Source organism: Schistocerca serialis, chromosome 5 (genome assembly GCF_023864345.2).
Source record: "Schistocerca serialis cubense isolate TAMUIC-IGC-003099 chromosome 5, iqSchSeri2.2, whole genome shotgun sequence".
In the NCBI taxonomy this organism is placed as follows: Eukaryota; Metazoa; Arthropoda; class Insecta; order Orthoptera; family Acrididae; genus Schistocerca; species Schistocerca serialis.
This window is the reverse complement of record NC_064642.1, coordinates 522,412,473-522,433,713: the sequence shown is the minus strand read 5'-3', so window position 1 is coordinate 522,433,713 and position 21,241 is coordinate 522,412,473. Positions and strand designations below refer to the sequence as shown.

Sequence of the window (21,241 nt, the reverse complement as noted above, 5' to 3'; positions counted from 1 at the left end):
GTAGTCAATTAGATGTTGTCTACAGAATATGACATAAAGAAATGAGCTAAGTGCAATGTAAGAGGAAAAAAGGGCCAGAAGATGAAATGAACAACGTGTTATCAATCCACCCACTCATCTTGCCCTTCTAAAATTAATTTTTATCTTTCAACAGTCAGGTGAGATACACTGCGTAGCTGCTTCGAAGTCCATCGACATATTTTACAAGCTTATTTAAATATCAGTAAATCAGTTATTTAAATATCAGTAATATCTTATTTAAATATCAGTAATCCACTAATGTTGACTTTGTTGTTCATTTTGGAAAGTACAAATAATTTCTATAAGTGGCTGGACATTCCTGTCGTATTAACACAACTCTAAATTTTTTGTGCTGGTGATATCAACGAGCGTGCACATTCCGAGTGCAAGTTCACCACAGTCAATAGTACAAGGAGTACATGGAGTACAAGGAGTTCATGCCAGTCAGAGAATTTTTATCTGACATGTGTTGTAAACGAAACTGATTGTGCAGTTAATCAAGAAGATGAAAACATAAACAGACGAATCTGGAATTAATACTGGACAAACAGGTTGTAATGACGAAAATGTGATGGCAGGGGTGAAATTTTCTATCCGAATCGCCAGAATTATACTGGACACAGATAATAAAAGCCGTTCAAGCACTGCAATAGAAGATTTGGGACGAAATCAACGCAGAGCAAACAAATTGTACAACTATTGAGAGTTTTTCGAGGATAAACCATCCAAAGGACTAACTTGACATATTTTTCCAAAACTCGAACACTTTCGAGGGCTGAGGTCTTCAGTTTGATAGTGATGAAGCGGTGCTAGCAGAGGTGAGGTTGTGGATCCGTCAACAAAGTCAACATTCTACAGTGACGCTATCAACTAACTGGTCTCTCGTTGGGGGAAATGTGTTGGTCGCCAGGGTGACTATGTAGAGAAATGAATATGCAGACATGAAGAATAAAGATACAGAATGTTAATAAGGCTTGTTTTATTTAAAAAGTTTTAAGAGTTTTCACTTAAAAAATTCGGAGGCATTGCTTTTCAGCATGCCCTCGTGATTTCTACCTTCAACGCTTGCGTATTGTGTATTATCGGTTGCTATACAAAAAGAAAAGGAACAATACTGCACTTCTTTTTATTTTGTGAACAGACATTTTACATAATATTTTTCTTAGTGTATTCCTCATATTTGCTTGTCATAGCAGTTTAAAAACGTGCCTAATGTAATTAATGCAGCGCTTGATCTGAAGGGAAGTCTATAGCAAAATTTGTTTCGGCGAGTGAATATGGAGAAAGAGGGTATATAACCAAGATCTCCATAAATAATATGGCTTAAATTTATTGCGGTGGATTAATTCCGTCTGTAAAGTCAACGACCATTTAAATTACATAACGCCGAATTTGCGGAAAAGAGAACAACAATGCAAATCTAAAAAGAAAGCTACTTACAAGGAAAAATGTTGAATATATGCCGGTGGTAAAGTTAAACAAAATAATGTCCGCACGCACTTGTTTTCACACACGTGATCTCTGTTTGGAACATTTCATTAACAATATTGCGAAACTGTTGCATGAGTGAAGTGAGCTTTGTTGGAGTGGAGCAGGAATACAAAAACTTGTAAAAAAAGTGTTACAGAAAAACCAAAATATGCATTGAATAAGTATCCTTCTTTTCTAGCTTCCTTATTTTAGCACGTGCTAGATAAGAAACAAGTAATTAGAAACGTACAATTAAGATGTCTGATGGAGGGCAGATGTAAGTTATAAAGAAACAGACAGGGTATACAGAGATGGGTAAAGGTAATGGTTATTGTTTGTGTAGAATTCTGGTTAAGTCTTTATCTGTTCGTCGGTGACAAGTGACTGATGTTGATGAAGCAATAGCTGGCTCTATCCTACTTTTAAGGAGATCCAGAGATCTGTGGTATTTAGCTACACGTGACACGGTGTCCCCTATGATTCACTAATAGTTAAGTGAAATCCACTCTTCTCGCATGCAATCTGACATGTCATGTTATTGGTCTCATCATCTTGAACAATGTCATCAGTTTTCGAAATAAAGGTAATTATTTAGCATGCAAATAATTCTGAGTCTCAAAATGCTTCAAAATATCCTGTGCTGTGAAATAAGCTGTGGGCCCTGTTAGAACGCAAAGAGTGATAGTAAAATGTGGAAATCGCTGAAAAAATTCCGGGTAGCTTTTCCCAGTGAAAATTTGGGAACGAAAGCTCTTTTATTTGAATTTATTTATTTTTCTTTTCGAGCAGTCGCTGCCCACGTTATTCTGTTTTTTTTTTTTTTTTTTTTTCGTTTTGAGCGCCACATCAAAGGGAGAGTTTTACACTTTTTGTCTTTGTGTGACAACCGGGGCCCAGAAAAAAACCTTATATTATATTAGTAAGCACTGCCACGCTTTGGGTAGAGTGGACAGTTTGATGAGATCGTGTTTCATTTTCCACCACAGCCTTTGCCGTTTGCATTGTGCTGGATCTCCCGTGACCTACAAATCCTATGAGATACGAGATTTCTGTCGATTAGAGATGGCCGTGATCGTTGTGTTCGTTGGTTTAGTTATTACCAGACACGATCTCAGTATATTTTTAGATTACCGGTTCAGACAGTCTATAACGGTAGTCTTCAAATCCACACATATTATGTATGTAAGTATGTTTATATGTATGTACGTTTCACATCTCCTCCTAAACCACTGAATCGATTTCAACCAAACTTGGTGCACATACTGCTTACGATCTGGAAAGGACCACTGTGGGGGTAAGAATCACGTGCCTATCAAAGGGGTGGGGGTGGGAGCTCGAAAGGAGCGTAGCTCACGATTCTCCAGTACGCTGACTGATATCGTCTAGTATTTATTTGACTTTCAACAAGCTATACACATAATTTCAAAACATAATGAAACTTTTTCTCTGTTACAAATCCCACAAAATTTTGAAAGAAAAATTTAGTCGCTCTTCCTTCTCAGTCCCAGGATCAACTTCAACTACAATTAGTACATGTGTTACTTACTATCTGGAAAAAATACTATGGGGAAACAAAACACCAAGCTCCAATTGGAATGGGGGTAATAACGTGGTGATGGAGAGAGAAGGGGCTTGGTGGACAAGAAGATGGGCAGATACAGGTGGAGGTGGGGATGGACAGAAAGAGGGGGAGGAGCTGGACAATGAGAGGGGGGGAGGAGGAGGTGAACTAATAGAAGATTGCAACAAAAACGTACCCGGGCAACGCTGAGTAGTAAACTAGCCTAAGCATAAAAATAAAAAAAAGACATAAAATACTTTCAGTGTTATACAGCATTTAAATAGTGAATTTCTCACACTGCAAAAGCGCTCTACAGGATGTCCATGCATTGAAAATAATTTAAAATGTGTTCTGCGAGACTATACACAGAGACACCGAAACAAAAATTAAAATCATGTCATAGTCGCTGGGCATGGATGTGTGTGATGTCCTTAGGTTAGTTCGGTTTACGTAGTTCTAAGTCTAGGGGACTGATGACCTCAGATGTTAAGTCCCATACTGCTTAGAACCATTTCAACCAATCATAACCGCCATTTGGTAATGGTTAAAAGTGCGACAAAAATGTATTGCGTAGCATGTGATAAACTGTTTCGTTAAAGTGGCAATCTTAGAACAAAACGTCTACAATTTATTTACTCGTACGCTAGATAGGTAACTATGTAGAATTGAGCGGTTTGCACGGAAACTCATTCATAAAATAGGAGCTGAACTTCAAATGCTGCAGCGATTCTAGGCGCTACAGTCTGGAACCGCGCGACCGCTACGGTCGCAGGTTCGAATCCTGCCTCGGGCATGGGTGTGTCTGATGTCCTTAGGTAAGTTAGGTTTAAGTAGTTCTAAGTTGTAGGGGACTTATGACCTCAGAAGTTAAGTCCCATAGTGCTCAGAGCCATTTGAACCATTTTTTTTTCAAATACCGCAGCCAACAATCCTTGACGATATTAAGAGCAGGTATTACGACAAAAAGGTTTCATCGATGTTTGGAATGAATTATCTGACAACGACACAAAACATCGAATTGCAGCGAACGGTGCTTTGTTGGCAAAATACCCAAATGCTGTGCCTCGCTCAGGAGTGTTATTTTGTTATGACTGAGGTATATATTGTAGTTAACACAGGGGGATCTTGTTTTCTGGTGCAAGGAAAGTCACTATCATGTTAATGTGTGGTCTAGGATGTCAACGCCTGGACCTAACCACGCCCTACAACTCTTTATGGGAAATAACCCAGTCCCATGTGGCTCAACGTCGGTACAACACGCCGAGAACTGTGAAAAAGTTTTGAGGAAACCTTTCGAAGTATAATCCCTGAGACGTTCTGCAAAATGTGAAGGGTGACATGAGATGCATAGATCTATGAGGAAGCACGATGGTACACATACTGATCTACTGGCTACATAGTTTTTGTGTGCAAGTACTCCAAAATACAATATACTCTTTTGACCTAGGCGTGTCGAGGCTGTTCAGTATCGATGCGGAGCTGGAGGTGATTGTGTACATTGAGGTGCGCGTCCGGAATAAACGAATACTGTTCTTTCAGCTAGCTATCCAGCTCCTTCCTGTTTGGTGTGTAGTTTTCAAGCTGTCTGTCTACAAGATTTTTGTATTTTCAAAATGAAACTACAATTCATAAAACGGAGCGTAGAACGACTGACGATTGCGTTCAGAACTATAGCAAATTTGAAATTTAGCTTCAGGTTCTCAAGATGAGAAAGGCTGTGTTTTCTTTTTCCGTCGTTTTCAGTATTACCTGAGGTAACTTCGCGAAACATAACAGAGACCAGATTCGAAGATATCCTCTGAGGTTTTTCAAAGAGGGCACATATGCTTGTAACAAGACATATTTCGGTTTGGAGAATCATAACATTACAACATTGATGAAAATAAGGCTCTTTCAAACAGCCGATAAAGGACCTTATCTGGACTTCCTGGAAGACCTATAAATCCACACATCAAACAGGAAACCTGATAGATTGCGGAGTAGACAAAATGAGTCTATTACGGACGAGTACTTTTATGTATAAGTGACGTCCAGCTCTGCAAAAATGAGTTTCGGTTCTTCAGTGGGTGCAATTCGTAAAGTACAAGCGGACGCATAATTTTTGTCTACTGCAAAATTTACCTGTGCCAATATTAAAAAATGGATGATGGTATAAAAGGAGACATACGTAGCAACAGCTATTAGATGAAGCAGCAGATTTGTACTGTGCTAAACTTTAATTTTAATTCAGTTTATGTTTGTTTCAGGCTCGCAATAATTTTAATTACGAAAATTATTTAAAACACTAAAAGGAACAGGAATAAGATGTGCTCTAAAATACTATAGGGAATCTGATTCGTTAATTTATTGGAGAGAAGACGCTAAAGGCAGAACCAGACAAGGAAGACGAGACAGAAAATCGCTGTCTGAGACTTTTTATGCAGCCGGCATTTACTGTCAACATCACAGAGAAAACATCGAGAACTAATTATTTAGCGGTCAGATACATAGGAAAAGGATCATCAGGACGCGGAAGAGGGGGAAAAGGAGATACAAAGATGCCACTGCTTAAAAGTGACAGAACAGATGACTCCCAATTACGCGAATATGAATTACTTTTCATACGTAATTATTTACGACTGTATACAAGTCCTTACTGTACGAATACTACAGTTACTTGTTATTGTGTGGTGTAAAAAAACTTATTGGTAATCTTATGTAATATTAAACTTCCTGACAAATGAAAATTGTGTGACGGACCGTCACTCCAACCAGGGACCTTTGCCTTTCAAGAGAAAGCTACTGAACTAACCGAGCACGACTCAGGACCCATCCCCATAGCTTTAATTCTGCCGGTACCTCATCTCCGACCTCCTACATTCTGTTAGTATAATATTGTATAAACAGTAACTCAGAAAAAAGTCAGTGGTATAAAGACGAAATTACGTTGTACAAAGAGTAGTGCAAAAAAAAGTAAAGAAATGGGAAAACGCCAGATGACAAATGCAGAAGTGCAGGGCTCAATACTCCATGCGTCCTGGGAGTTTACTGCCTCTCGTCGGAACCGTCACCTCTGTTAACGTGCGCCGTTGTTCGGAGCCCTCGTTAAACTGTTCCCTGTCCTCCTTCCCCGTAACTAGCTGGATAAGTTCGAAGGCAGGGTAAAAGGGCTGCGCACAGCAAAATACTGTGGTGTTCAAACAGTAATGAAAATTTTTCTCATTGTAACGAAGCAGTTTGCACGTTTGTCATAAAGTACACTACCTGATAAATAAAAGCTAACCACCCAGGAGGGGAGGAGGAAACGGAATGAAACTTCACGCTTTCAGAGGGTATGTGATTACAAAATAAAGTCAAATTTACAAAGAAATTAGCAGGATGACCACACTTATGACTATGTGCCCTCCTGGCGTGGATGGATGCACTGATTCGGTTGCGGAAGATGCTATAAAGCCTTTGTTTTCCTTCGTGAGGCAAGCTGACCAACAACTGTTGTAACTGGTCTTTGATATCCTGGACACTGGCAATGGGACGGTGTTGACATCCCAGCTGGTCCCAAAATTTTCTGTCGGGGACAGGTCTGGAGATATTGTAGACCATGGGATTATCTCAGCATCATGCACAGCATTTACAGAGACACGTGCCTTGTGTGGACTAGCATTTTCATGTTGAAACATGGTAGCACGATACTGTCGCATGAGAGTTAATACATGAGAATGCAGGACGAAAAAATGGTTCAAATGGCTCTGAGCAGGTGCAAGCCTAGGCACATTCATGGTTCTGTAGCCAACCGCAAACATTTTTCCATGAAGGTAAAATCCGTCTTGTCTTCAAAAATGGTTCAAATGGCTCTAAGCACCAGGGGACTTAACGTCTGAGGTCATCAGTCCCCTAGAACGTATAACTATTTAAATCTAACTAACCTAAGGACATCACACACACCCATGCCCGAGGCAGGATTCGAAACTGCGACCGTAGCGGTCGCGCGGTTCCAGACTAAAGCGCCTAGAACCGCTCGGCCACCCCGGCCAGCAGAATGCAGGACGTCTGTCATGTATCGTTGTGCCTTCAGAGTTCCTCCAATCACTTCCTACCATGACCCGTCGAAAACCTACACGGTGACCTCACCAGTAACACCACTGTGCACCTCCAAAACTTTGGAAGAGTAGGATCTCTTCCCAGGCCGGGGCCATACTCGTCAACGATTATCGTAGCGGTAGCTTAGAACCACTATTCTTTGATGAACACAATATGACACCATTAATTCAAGCTTTCTGCGCCACTCCAAACACAGCCGTTTCTGGTGTGCAGTCTGCACATGGGACGGTAATTCCCAAGCCCGTCTACTGCTAGTGTCCTACCACTGTTGCAAGATGACACAGGATGTTGCAGGAAGTCCATTACTTGCTCTCGTAAGGCAGACGCAGACGTGAAATGGTTACGATGCGCTTGGTGCGCAATAGTCAATACGTGATCATCCCTTGTCTTGTGTTGGTCAGACGTGGTCGAAACGAACCTTGAAGACGGGTATACCTTCTCTCAAGTACCTTTGCAGTCCATCATGGGCCCATTGTCGCTACCGAATGACCCATAAATCTAGATATCCGATTCGACCAGCTGGCCGAAAACAGACCCACAATGAGTCCGCTTCAAACTCTGACCTTTGCTGATAACGCTGTCTCACACGTTTGTGCGACGTATGCGCGTCCTTTACAGTGATTACTCAATATATGAAGCAGTCCACGGTTCTTACACACCCAACTTGGCCTAGTAACAATACTAAATACGACGATCACTAATGCACTCTGGTGGCCTCTCCATAATTATAATCATTTACAACCAGTTGATGGTGTGTTAATGTAACAAGTTGCATTAACATTCGACCATATCTTCTAGCTGTGTTCCTTTTTTTGTGGGGTAGTGTATTTTAGTCTTAATTTCGTCACTTACAACCATTATCATGTGACAGTAGTGTCTGGCTTCTTTTTTTTTTTAATATCGGATCTGATATACAGGCTGGGACAAATAAAAGTGGCCCGGAGCACAGGGTTCCAGGGTACAAAGAAACACAGCAGAAAAAAGGAAATACAGTAATAATCTGACTATAGCACATGTTGAAAGAGACCATTCTTTCTCTCTTCACACTTGTGGCCCCTGATCAGCAATTTGCTGAAGGCGGATCGAAGCTGGACTGCTGGAATTGCTGCAGTCTCACCCAAAATGTTGTGCTGCAGTTGTTGTAGGTTATAAGGGTTGCTGCGATACACCTTAGGCTTGAGGGCTCCCCGCACAAAGTAATCACCCATTGACAGATGAGATGACGCGGATGGTCAGCTAGTGCCCCGACCAGACTAACTTTTACTAACAACTCGGTCAGGCATGAAGGTTGCGTAAACGTGCTCCAAAGTTCGGCCGGTTATGTGGCCAGTTGCTCCATCCTGTTGGAAGTAAATGTAAGTCTTTTCCTCCTCCGTCGATGCTGTCCCACATAGTCGTCCAGTGGTATCCGCTCGTTCGACCCATTTTTACTTGCCCCTTCGTGTTCAAGGTGTTCCAAGAGGAATACTAAATATTTTAGGAGATAGTAGTATATTCCATATTACATGTGTCCATCTGTTACTGGTTACACAGATACAGCTTTCAGAATGTACCCAGACAAACAGAGAAGGCAAATGATTAAGTGCAAAGTTGATTTTCATTAATTACACCTTCGGCATTAGTGCACTGTCCAGTTCTCTAACCAATACTACCTGTAGCTTTTATGGCTGGTCCATGTTGCCGAGAGGTTCTAGGAGCTTCAGTCTGGAACCGCGCTACCGCTACGGTCGCAGGTTCGAATCCTGCCTTGGGCATGGATGTGTGTGATGTCCTTAGGTTGGTTAGGTTTAAGTAGTTCTAAGTTCTAGGGAACTGATGACCACAGAAGTTAAGTCCCATAGTGCTCAGAGCCATTTGAACCATTTGTAGCTTTTCCGACGGTGTCTTGGTGCTTCTTTTCAGGGGGGGGGGGGGGGAGGGAGCACTGTTCATAATCCGTTCTATAACTCTTGTTGTTACTTTTTGTTTGTAGACTTTGCAGTCAACAGGCATAAACGCAAAGGATTAAGGTCCGACGACTTTGGTGGCCAAGAAACGTGATCATTTATGCTGATCCATCTTCCAGGGAGCGTTACGTTTAGAAGATGTGTCTCCTGACGACTAGACTATACAAAGGTCTGTAGCCGAACGATCCTCTTCCAATAACGGCGAAAGCTAGCTCTCAAGAAAATCTAGATAACGGAGTCCTGTGTGACGATGCGGTTAACATAACAGGATTGCCAGTGATTTGCAGTTAGTAAATGACAGAGTTCCAATCTGCATTCATATCCGTATATCCTTCTTATGATGAACCCGCTGTAAATGATAAAGTCAGGGGCCGTTATACCGCCCCCCCCCCTCCCCCAGTTTCGCACCGAACTTTATTATTCGCATACGCTGAAGATGAAGTTATATTTAATTAATACTGTACGTGAAACACAGATACATGTAGAAATTCAGCATGTGATTGTTGAAGAATTACTTTCTACTAACTTAATAAGATGAAATATGGCTGCTGGGTACTGCACCAGTCTTATGCAGTTTAGTGAAAACATAAATAAATACGTATGGATCTGGTACTCCGCGGTTAGGAAAGCGCTTGCTGTATTTTCTACAAGCAGCAGAAGCAGCGTATTCATTACTAACCTCATACACGAACACTTGTCAGCCGCCTCAGCATTTGTAAATCAGCGCGGCATGCTTACAAGTGAAGTAGAATTGGGCAAAAAGTCCCAATCACAGATGAAAAACTCAGATATGTAAACTCAAGGACAACTTCACAACATGTACTTAAATAGAAGATACTCGATAAAGAAACTCACTAGTCTGCGGTAGTACCAACATGCAAACTGAAAATTTATGCCTGTGATCATCTGTATTTCTGTAACCAACAAAACTTGGACACACATCGAATATTTTATTTGAATTTGTCTGTACTACTGCCTAACAAAATTTCACTATTCCTTCTGAAACACGCTATACACTAGGTGGTTAGAAAGAGTCTGAAAAGCCCGTAAGGGTGTTGCAGGGGAGGCTGTGCTGAGAAATAACTGTCTAGAAAAAAAATCGATACATTGCGCTGTTTCCGAGTTCATTCGCATGGAAGTTAGCCAATCAGGCCGTTGCGCGTGCAAATTCAATCGGACCGGTGACGCCAAATGTGTTCTTCATTTGGTTTCCTAAAATCGAAACAACGGACGGTAGTAAATATCCAACCAGAGCTAAGGACGAGGCAGTCTCGTGCGCTACCATCTATGCCATGAAATCAACTGACTCTCATTGAACCTAGAGGGCCGTTTGAACTTGAGCGCGCAACGGAATGATTGGCTAACTTAAATGCTAAAACTCAGAAACGGCATAACGTATCCAATATTTCTCTTAAGACTTATTTCGCAGCACAACCTACCCTGCAACAACCTTACAAGGTTTTCAGACACTTTATGACCACCCTGTATAGCACTGCAGATCGTCCTTTACATTAGTGTCAGTGCATGGTTCTCACGTGTATGAGAATTTTATTGTCCATGTTTTCAGAATACTGAGTGTACATAATATCTCACACGTCAAATTATTTAGAAGTTAATTGCAGTTTGTCATCCTCAAAAACTGCTAACGTCACTAATTCCTTAAGAAATACGTGCCGTCGACCGTTGTGACGGAGCGGTTCTAGGCGCTTCAGTCCGGAACCGCGCTGCTGCTATGGTCGTAAGTTCGAATCCTGCCTCGGACATGGATGTGTGCGATGTCCTTAGGTTAGTTAGGTTTAAATAGTTCTAAGTCTAGGGGACTGATGACCTCAGATGTTAAGTCCCATAGTGCTTAGAGCCATTTTTGAAGATCAGAATGGGGCGCTCCGCGGAACTCACGGACTTCGAACGTGGTCAGGTAATTGGGTGTCACTTGGTCATACGTCTGTACGCGAGATTTCCACGCTCTAAACATCCCTAAGTCCACTGTTCCCGATATGATAGTGAAGTGGGTACGTGAAGCGGCACGGACAGCACAAAAGCGTACAGTTGAACCATTTGAGCCATTTGAAATAGGTGCCCCTAACAAGATGCAGCCCCACTGAATATCAGATTATCCTAGCAAACATAAGATAGCATGTCATTCTTAGCTGAGAGAATTCTTGGGAGTTGAAGGTAACATCAGGTGTAGTCCAAGAGAGTGTTATAGGACCATTTGTTTTCACAATGTATACAAATGACTCAGTAGATAATATTGGAATTCCCATCAAACTTTTTACGGACGATGTTGTTGTGTACGGAGAACTCGCAACGGTAGAAAATTAAAGCGAAATGGAGGGATTCGCAATTCATTTTCAACATAAACAAATGTAACTTACTGACCATAAATAGGCAGAAGGACCCATCATTTAATTACTTCACGATTGCAAAATGGTTCAAATGGCTCTGAGCACTATGGGACTTAACTTCTGCCGGCCGCGGTGGCCGTGCGGTTCTGGCGCTGCAGTCCGGAGCCGCAAGGCTGCTACGGTCGCAGGTTCGAATCCTGCCTCGGGCATGGGTGTGTGTGATGTCCTTAGGTTAGTTAGGTTTAAGTCGTTCTAAGTTCTAGGGGACTTACGACCTAAGATGTTGAGTCCCATAGTGCTCAGAGCCAGAGAGCCACTTAACTTCTGAGGTCATTAGTCCACGATTGCAGAATAATCAATGTAAGCAGCCGCATACGTTACAGTATGTGTACGGAGCGATGTAAAGTGGAATGACCACATAAAACCCGTAAGAAATAAGAGAGATGCAAGACTAAGACGTACATCAAGAAAGTGTACCAACAAAGGAGGTAGCTTACAAACTCCTTGTATGATCAGTACATGAATATTGGCCGTCAGTCTGGGATCTGTAGCAGATAGTATTGATAGAGGAAATACAGACGATTCAGGGAAGAGCAGCGCCTTTTGTTACAGGTTCATTTGGTAAACGTGGAAGCATCACTGGGCAATCGCAGATGTTACAACAGAGAGTTTGTGCATCATGTAATCCAGTCAATGAAGGGCCAAAAACGTCGACTGGGGTAATACATTTGTATAGTCGAGAATTTTTGTGCAGTGTTAGGGGGAGTGTCGTGAACAACATACCAAAAATCCTGAGCTGGAAAATGTTTCCCAGTATAAAAATGAACTACATTAAATTTCCTACAAAAAAGTGCCATACTCATTTTTGTCTAGGACTAATAGTTTCCACTTCGCGGTGGATTAAAAGATCGCAGATTATTGGAATATGTCTTAATGGTACAAAATTAATGTATATTGTTAAAAAAGATGGGTTAAGAACAAATATTAAATGTTTGTACCACTTGTAAGTGCAGTAGGACCGTATGGAGGGGTAAATTGTGTTATGCGAGGAAAGGGGGGGGGGGGGGGGAGCAGGATTGGAGGTTGGAAGCGTTAGGGAAGGGAGGTGGCTGGGATGTGCTCATACACTTCCCTTCTCCATAGGTCTGCAAAATGAAGAGCGAGCAAGCAGTTCCCCATTCTCTCTACGGCACTATGTCACACAAAGCAACTACAGGCTATTTCACAAGTATATAATATCCTTCCGCATCTCACCTTATGAATCAATGGCGACACAGTGTACAGACACTCCCGGGGGACAGTGTTTACTTTCCACAAAGTGTGTTAACACTACACTGAACGCAGATATGAGTTACTAATAATACTAAAGCGAAAAACCGCATATGGGCAGATTCTACACAATTCTGTGCTACTCTGCTATAGGGGAAATTGATTCTTTAGCCATCTTGTATAGCAGCTTTAGTATTCTCCTAGGAAATGCGACTTCCCCCACTACGACCGCTGCTCCCTTTTCGGTTTACAAACAGACTAAATCTCCAGAGCGCTTACCGTCCATTTCTCTCACGTGAGCAGACAAAATTGTTTTACTGAGCTCGTGTGTATATAGCGAAGTTATTCTCAGTTTACTGAATATTTATTTGTCGTTGTTAAATGAATTATTACGCAAAAAGCGCTCATGAGCTGGAACTGTCAACCGTCTACCGCACTGAGGAGCCTGTCCTATGCGTAACATGCTCTCAGAATGTATTCGATCGGCAATGTCGATTTCATTGCGTCCACTATCAATGGCTGTAATACTTTTTAGCAGCTTGAGGGTATGAAATACAACTCCTGAGCCTCAGCTCTCCCAACATCTGAAGAGACCCACAGCCATAAATTGGCTCTCCCTGCAACAGAAGTAGGTCACGTAGGTGTTACAGAGCTTTAGCCATTTCAATACAAATAAAGCAATGCATTAAAACAGATTACTGTTCTGAGTTTTAACATGATGAGTCCTATTCCGTCAGACATACTGAAAACCACCTTGCAAGATACACTTTGACTGTGCGGGACGTGGCTCCACTCAGTGTAGTCATTTTTGCAAGTGCCCGAAATTCCTGAATTAAAGAGGTTTATGCACTCTACAAGCTACACAATTAATCGTGAAAGAAATGCAGTAATCAAATGGTTCAAATGGCTCTGAGCACTATGGGACTTAACAGCTGTGGTCATTAGTCCCCTAGAACTTAGAACTACTTAAACCTAACTAACCTAAGGACAACACACACATCCATGCCCGAGGCAGGATTCGAACCTGCGACCGTAGCAGTCGCGCGGTTCCGGACTGCGCGCCTAGAACCGCGAGACCACCGCGGCCGGCTCAGTAATCTTCTGGCCATTTATTAACTCATCACTAAGTGACCACAAAATGGTTACATGGCTTCAAAATATGCTGTGAACGACAGACAGCAGCAAGATGCCAATTTACCAATCCAGTCCCTTTCCACCAACACCACATAGATCATTGGTATCACACATAAAAGTTAAGGAATTCTCAGCCATTGTTTATAGAAACGTATTTTACATAAAAGCACACATAACAAATACAGTAAGTACTCACTTAATAAACTGAAAATCGACCGATTGTATAAACAATGAATTTATTTTATCTACTTACATAGGAGAGCTGGACAGGAAATGCTCTGGAGATTCAGGCTATCTGAAAACTGAAAAGCGAGCAGCGGTCGAAGTAGGGGAAATCGCATTTCCAAGGAGAATACTACAGCTGTCATACAGGATGGCTAAAGGATCAGTTTCTCCCGTAGCAGTGTAGCACAGATTTGCGTAGGATCTCCCCATATGCCTTTTTTTCTTTAGTATTATTAGTAACTCATATCTGCGTTCAATGTGCTGATAACACATTTTGTGGAAAGCAAATACCCTCCCCCGAGAGAGTCTGTGCACTGTATCGCCAATGATTCACAAGGTGAGCTGCGGAAGGACATTATATATTTGTGAAATATCCTGTAGCTGCTTTGAGTGACGTAGTGTGGTAGAGAGAATGGGGAACTGCCGGCTCACTCTCCATTTTTCAGATCTGTGAAGGAGGGAAGTCCACGACCACAATCCGACCACCTTCGCACCGTCACGCTTCTAACCTCCAACCCAGCTTTTCCACCCAGTAACATCAGCAGAACACAATTTATGCCTTAACAAAATTCTACTGCATTTAGAAGTGGCGCAAACATTAAACATTTGTTCTTAACCAATGTTGTTTCACAATGTACCATTAAGACACTATTTTTAATAATCTGAGAATTTCTTTCTATCGTCCGCAACGGAGAAACTGTTAGTCCTAGAGCAAAAATGAACAGGACTTTTTTGTAGGAAATTTAATTTAGTTTAATTACCTACTGGAAAAAATTTTCGCTAGAAGCAGCTGTTTTCAAGATATTAAAGAAAAACGGGAAAAAGAGAGCTTTAAAATCACTCCATCACGCCCCCCACCCCCCATCACCCCTACTTTCACACCCCGATCAGAATTTTTAGTATGTTAATTACACTCAGCCCCACCTCCCCCACCACTGTACAATAATTTGTGAGTTCACATATCTTCTCCCGCAATTCTCTTTCGTTGACTGGACTAACGGTGTAGATTACTGTTCCAAGAGCGTTAGTTTCAATAAGTCAACCATATATTGCTTCCTGGTAAGTACATCTCGCGAAAAGACCATGAAGAGAAATTCGAGCACATGTGGGGGCTTACCAGCAAACGGTCTTTCCAAGAAAAATTCGCATGTGGAACAGGAAAAGGTGGAAGTGAAAGTGGTACACAAAGTACCCTCCGCCATACACCATAAGGTCGTTTGTGGAATGTAGATGTATACGTAAATGTAGATATTGAATGCTCTGAGTCTTGCGGTGCCCCTGTTGAAGGGACTGCAGCGTGTGACTCACCTAGCATATACAGCAACCCTACTTCCTGAAACCGATAAAACACTATTTGATGTGTGATGCGTAATCCAGAGTCTGTATCTAGGGTGGATACTAACGGACGGCTTAGATAACTGAAAGCAAGATAAAGCATTTGGCGATGAGTTGTAGAACTGTACTGCAGTTGAATGCTGTTTCCCCCCCCCCCCCCCCTTCTGTAGTTTTCTATATATTTGTGAAATCACACTACAGGTGACATTCAACTCGTTGCCCACAGCTCTCCGTGTCTGGCCGACCTGTAATCTGCCGTCATCTGACTAAACGTAATGTCACCCAGCTGTGTTCGCTTTGCTATCCTGCTTCGCTGCTATTAAAATACTGTATGCCTAACGGACACATCACAGAGTGACAAGGACTATACCCAAAACCAGAACGTCCGCATGTTTGTTAGACGCTCATGGCTAGGCTGGAAAGTCTGAACTGACAGACGCTTAAAGATAGATGTTAACCATCCCAGGAAGGCCTGTTAAAATGTTCAAGAATTAGTTTTAAGTGAGTAATCTCTGAGTCTACTATACAGCCGTATGTATCATTCTCTTAGCGTACACGAAGACAAGTTTAGACTAATTACAGTGTGCAAAGGGGCAGTTAAACAATCATTTGCCCCGCACTTCAAGCGGGAATGGAACGGGAAGGAATCTCATAGTTATAGGCGCCATGTCACGAATAACGTGGCCCCTCCCACTGGAGGGCATGTGTGTGTGTGCTTGTGTGTGTCACGAATAGTGCAGCCCCTCCCACCAGAGGGCATGTGTATGTGTGTGTGTGTTTGGGTGGGTGGGTGTGTCACGAGTAGAGCGGCCCTCCCATTGAAGGGCATGTGTGTGTGTGTGTGTGTGTGTGTGTGTGTGAGAGAGAGAGAGAGAGAGAGAGAGAGAGAGAGAGTGTATGTGTGTATGTGTGTGTGTATGTGCGTCTGTGTGTGTGTGTCACGAATAGTGCTGCCCCTCCTGCCAGTGGGCATGATTGTGTGTGAATCACGAATACTGTGGCCCCTTTCTACCAAGGGCATGGGTGTGTGTGTGTGTGTGTGTGTCCCAAATAGTGCGGCCCCTCCCACTGGAGGGCATGGGCGTGTGTGTTACGAATAGTGCGGCCCCACCCGCTGGAGGCGGGTTAATTTAAATAATGTGTAAGTCTAGGAACCGATGATCTCAGCAGTTTGGTCCCTTAGGAATTCACACACATTTGAACATTTAAGTTTGAAAGTGAGTTCAGAAGGTTGTGCAACTCGCTAAAGGTTTGATCGCGCAGTTCCACCAAATTGGGGAGGGGGGGTGCTGATGTCTACGTTTTACCCTCTGTTCCAACATGTCTCGCAGATTTTCTATGGGGTTCGAGTCAGGGGATTTTGCAGGCCAATCGAGATATAATAGGGTGGGGGAATGTTCAGAAATCAGTCACATACTCTTTTACCCTGACGAACTATGCTGTCTTGAAAACCAGTGGTATCAATAGCTTACCCATCATATAGACGTTGACTAAAAGGTAACACCTGATCATTCAGAATATTTAAATGAACATGCCGATTAATGTTAGTGGTCACATCTGAGAGCGAGCCCAATTAATGATAAGAAATACAGCCCCGAAACATCACAAGTCCATCTCTGGCTTGAAACCCACCTTGCACACAATGAGAATGAAATGCTTCATTAGGCGTTCGGTGCAATCGATGACGTGCGGCATCTGAATGTAGCCACAAACGCGGTTCTCAGACCACATAACATTCCGCCATTCAGTTACTGTCCACGTTCGATGATTTCTAGCCCACTGAAGACGCGCAGCTTTATGTTCAAATGGCTCTAAGCACTATGGGACTTAACATCTGAGGTCATCAGTCCCCTAGACTTAGAATTACTTAAACCTAACTAACCTAAGGACATCACACACATCCATGCCCGAGGCAGGATTCGAACTTGTACCCGTAGCAGCAGCGCGGTTCCGGACTGAAGCGCCTAGAACCGCTCGGCCACAGATGTCGGCGCAGCTTTATGTATGTGCCTGTGTGAGCAATGGTCTTTTGCAAGGTGACAAACTCCAAATGTTCCTTTTTTGCAGTTCTCTCGCTAACAGTTGGGGATGGACCATCATTCAAGCCTGCAGCAGTTTGTCGGGTTTGGAAGCGATTTTGATTCACAACCTGTGAAACGCGTCTCCGGTCTGTCTCAGTCATGACTTTTTTTTCCGAGCACAATGCTGACGTTGTGTTTCGTGGCCACATGTGTTGCACCACTGCTTGTAGACACTGTGAACAGTCTTACAATGAAGGCTTTCACGACTGGATGTTTCAGCTGCCAGGGCCGGCCGCGGTGGTCTAGCGGTTCTAGGCGCGCAGTCCGGAACCGCTCGACTGCTACGGTCGCAGGTTCGAATCCTGCCTCGGGCATGGATGTGTGTAATGTCCTTAGGTTAGTTAGGTTTAAGTAGTTCTAAGTTCTAGGGGACTGATGACCACAGTAGTTAAGTCCCATAGTGCTCAGAGCCATTTGAACCGTTTTTCAGCTGCCAGGAATTCTTCCGGGTTGTATGGCCGCGGTCCATGGAACTCTTCTATCCCTGACCTTTCGTCCAAAGCTACGTTGGACATCTTCGGAGGTGCTCCTTATTGTGCTGAGTCTTGCCGACTGACGAGTCGGACGTGGAAGAACGGCCTAAATACCGTGGAAAGTGGGTGTGGTCTGGATTTCACGTGATAGCAGAGATAAACCTTGTCAAGGATAAAATATAACAATCGATCATAGTACGTCAAAGATAAAAACTTCTCATCGATTCTGTAGCGCCACTGTCCATATATCGCTGAGTTTCATAGCTTCTTCTTTTCTGTTAAAATTATCCCCATGTTTGTATATTTCGATGGCTTCTCTATATAGCCGTGGATAATAGTTCGTCATAGTACATAAAACTTCAGTTTCCGAAAATTTCACTACGTGATCACCCAACTGAAGAGCATGTTCCGCCAGGGCTGACTTGTCTGTTTTCCCTAGTCGGCAAAGACTTTTGTGTTCCTTCAACCGTGTATTCACACATCTCTTTGTAGTTACAACGTAGATCCTACCACATGTACACGGAATCTTGTATTCACCACTTGCAGACAGATGGGGACGTTCATCCTTGACGGAACGAAGTGTCTGGCCTACTTTCTTAGTTGGTCTGAAAACCGGTCGAACGTTATGTTTCCTTAAAATCTTGCCGATTTTATCCGTTACTTTTTTGATGAAGGGTAAAGAAACCGTCTTCTTCCATCGCTGTGTCCTATCGTTGTCCTCTGGCCTCCTGTTATCCGCTCGCAAAACTTACTAGAGTACCCATTTTCCTCAAAAGCCTGATTTAGATGTTTTAACTCTGCGTCCAGATATTCCAGCTCACAAATCCTTTTAGCTCTGCCAACTTTCCACGGTATTTAGGCTGTTCGCCGGCCGGAGTGGCTGTGCGGTTCTGGGCGCTACAGTCTGGAACCGAGCGACCGCTACGGTCGCAGGTTCGAATCCTGCCTCGGGCATGCATGTGTGTGATGTCCTTAGGTTACTTAGGTTTAATTAGTTCTAAGTTCTAGGCGACTGATGACCTCAGAAGTTAAGTCGCATAGTGCTCAGAACCATTTGAACCATTTAGGCTGTTCTTCGACGTCCGACTCGTCAGTCGGCAAGACTCAGCACAAACAGGAGCACTTCCGAAGACGTCCAACGTAGCTTTGGACGAAACGTCAGGGATAGAAAAGTTCCATGGACCGTGGCCATACAACCCGGAAGAATTCTCGGCGTTTGAACAGCCCGCCGCGAAAAATCAGCATATCGAGCAGCTTCACACACTGTACAGTTACAGGCATGGCCAAACACTATTGCCCTTTTTGCCACTCTGTCACGCCCTTACATTTACCTACGTTTACCTACAATCTCATCTTGAGGTCTCGCTGACCGCTACTTCCTTATGTTCACGTAGAGGCAGTGCGCGAGCAGTTGAGCACGTGGCTCGATCACTGCATCATCTGTAAACACTTTATGAGTCATCCGTGCGTGCGCACTGGACTATATTTTTTTGTCCTGTGAACTTACTTCACATGGCTAGCAGATTACTGTTGTAGCAGACAGCGGCTTCGATCTGTCACGTCACTGAGTGTCACACGTTTCCGTGCCGACCCACCTTATTTGGTTCATACAGTATCGACATTCCGCAAGTCTCTTTTACGAAGCTCAAAGATCACTCAGCCTGTAGATATGGGGGTACTACAGCCCCATGAGTTCGTAAATTAGACACAAGGAACATGAAAAATATTTGGAAAGACGAATCGAGAACAGATTACGACGCTAAGACTAAATTCTAGGGTAATAAGTCCCTTTTCTAGAACGTAGTTTCGGTTTGTATACTGTAGTTATATTTTTAAGAATATTCAAATATCATCTTAACTTTTTTTGCTTTATGCTATTAATTTAGAAACTCTAAGTCTTCATCGATAGCATATAAACAAAAGACAATCAATGGTGCTCTGCGGAGACAAAACAGGAAGAGAACAGTCTTTATTCTCCCTAATAAAATATTAAGCAGCTGACGTCCCGGATTTATAGCATTATGAAACGAAGATGATTATTATTCCATACTCAAGAACGCGAAAGCCTTTTTACTGGCTCCGTCTAGTTTTTGTTGTGTATAGAGATCGCTGTATTTTTTGTAAGAAAGCTCATCGTCATTGCACAGCTTATTGGCCACGTTCGACAGTCTTGTGCGTGGAAAGACGCTTCTTTATCAAGTCCAGAATAACAAAGTCTACATGAAATAACTGGTGAAGTAATTCTACTTTACAAGTTATAAGTTACATGCGTAATTACAAAAGATTCTCACCATCACCGCGTGCATTTTGATGTCCATCATGTTCTTCACCTCGAGCGCCATTTCCCGTATGAGGATCAGGCCATCCTTTCGTGTTACGTCAACATCGTGGTCTTGGTATTTCTGCAACATAAGAAAAACACAATTATTCAGTTTTACAGTTCACTTCAATGGCTGCTGTGTAGTCTGAGTATTTCTGTCCGTAAGGAATTATACATTAATTAGGTTATCTGTCTGCCGACTGTGAGTAATTTACTTAATTAATTGGTTACGTCGGAAGTTGCTTGTGCTACCGTGGCACAAAAGGTGTTGCAATTGTCCTATCTGAAGTCATTAATTCATAAATTACACTCATCGAATAGTAAATTATACTCCATGGATTAAATTATGTAGGAAATTCTTGAGAGATGCAGAAAGAGTCGACGCACCGTCAGGTGGTTTGCGGAGTATGGATGTAGATGTACACATCTAGAGAAACTATTATTCGAAACTCCTGTAGGAGGTACCAGCAATCATCGTGGCAATGATAAAGGTATTATTTCACCTTAGCTATTCTGCGATGTAATGTATTATTTTCCCCCCACTAATTTTGGCCTTAGATCACTTCAAAGCATCACATGCAACATGAGATTATTCCACATGGATGTCAAAAATATGAAATCCGTGGAATATCAATAAGATATCATCGAAGAGCCTCTGTACCTACATTTGAGTGTAATCAATTAGTAATTACAATTTGAGTTCTCTATTAAGCTACTGGCTTTAGAATAACTCTGAACAAGGCGTTATCGTTTTCTTCACATGAGTGTTACTTTAACCTCAATTTTAGAAACTGAAAAAAACCATGCTTTGTGATACGATTTGTCTAAGAGTGAGAAGTAAAGCAGGTGTAGATAAACGTGCAGCTTGTCTTTGAATGATGCACATTATGTAAAGCAACTGAAGCGCATCAAATGTTTATCTATTTTTTCCGTACTTTCAGTGAAATCATATCAGGAAACATTGACTGTGTTTGAAAACTT

At 42.5% G+C, this 21,241-nt stretch overlaps 1 protein-coding gene across 1 annotated transcript in view; it reads right to left on the bottom strand.

Moving 5' to 3' along the window:
• The window catches only part of LOC126481176 (voltage-dependent calcium channel subunit alpha-2/delta-3), an 885,717-nt gene that overhangs the window by 457,695 nt on the left and 406,781 nt on the right, over positions 1-21,241 (bottom strand). Inside the window, exon 3 of the mRNA XM_050104748.1 lies at positions 20,232-20,342. Coding sequence (XP_049960705.1) covers positions 20,232-20,342 — 111 coding nt within the window. The remainder of the gene's footprint in view (positions 1-20,231; positions 20,343-21,241) is intronic.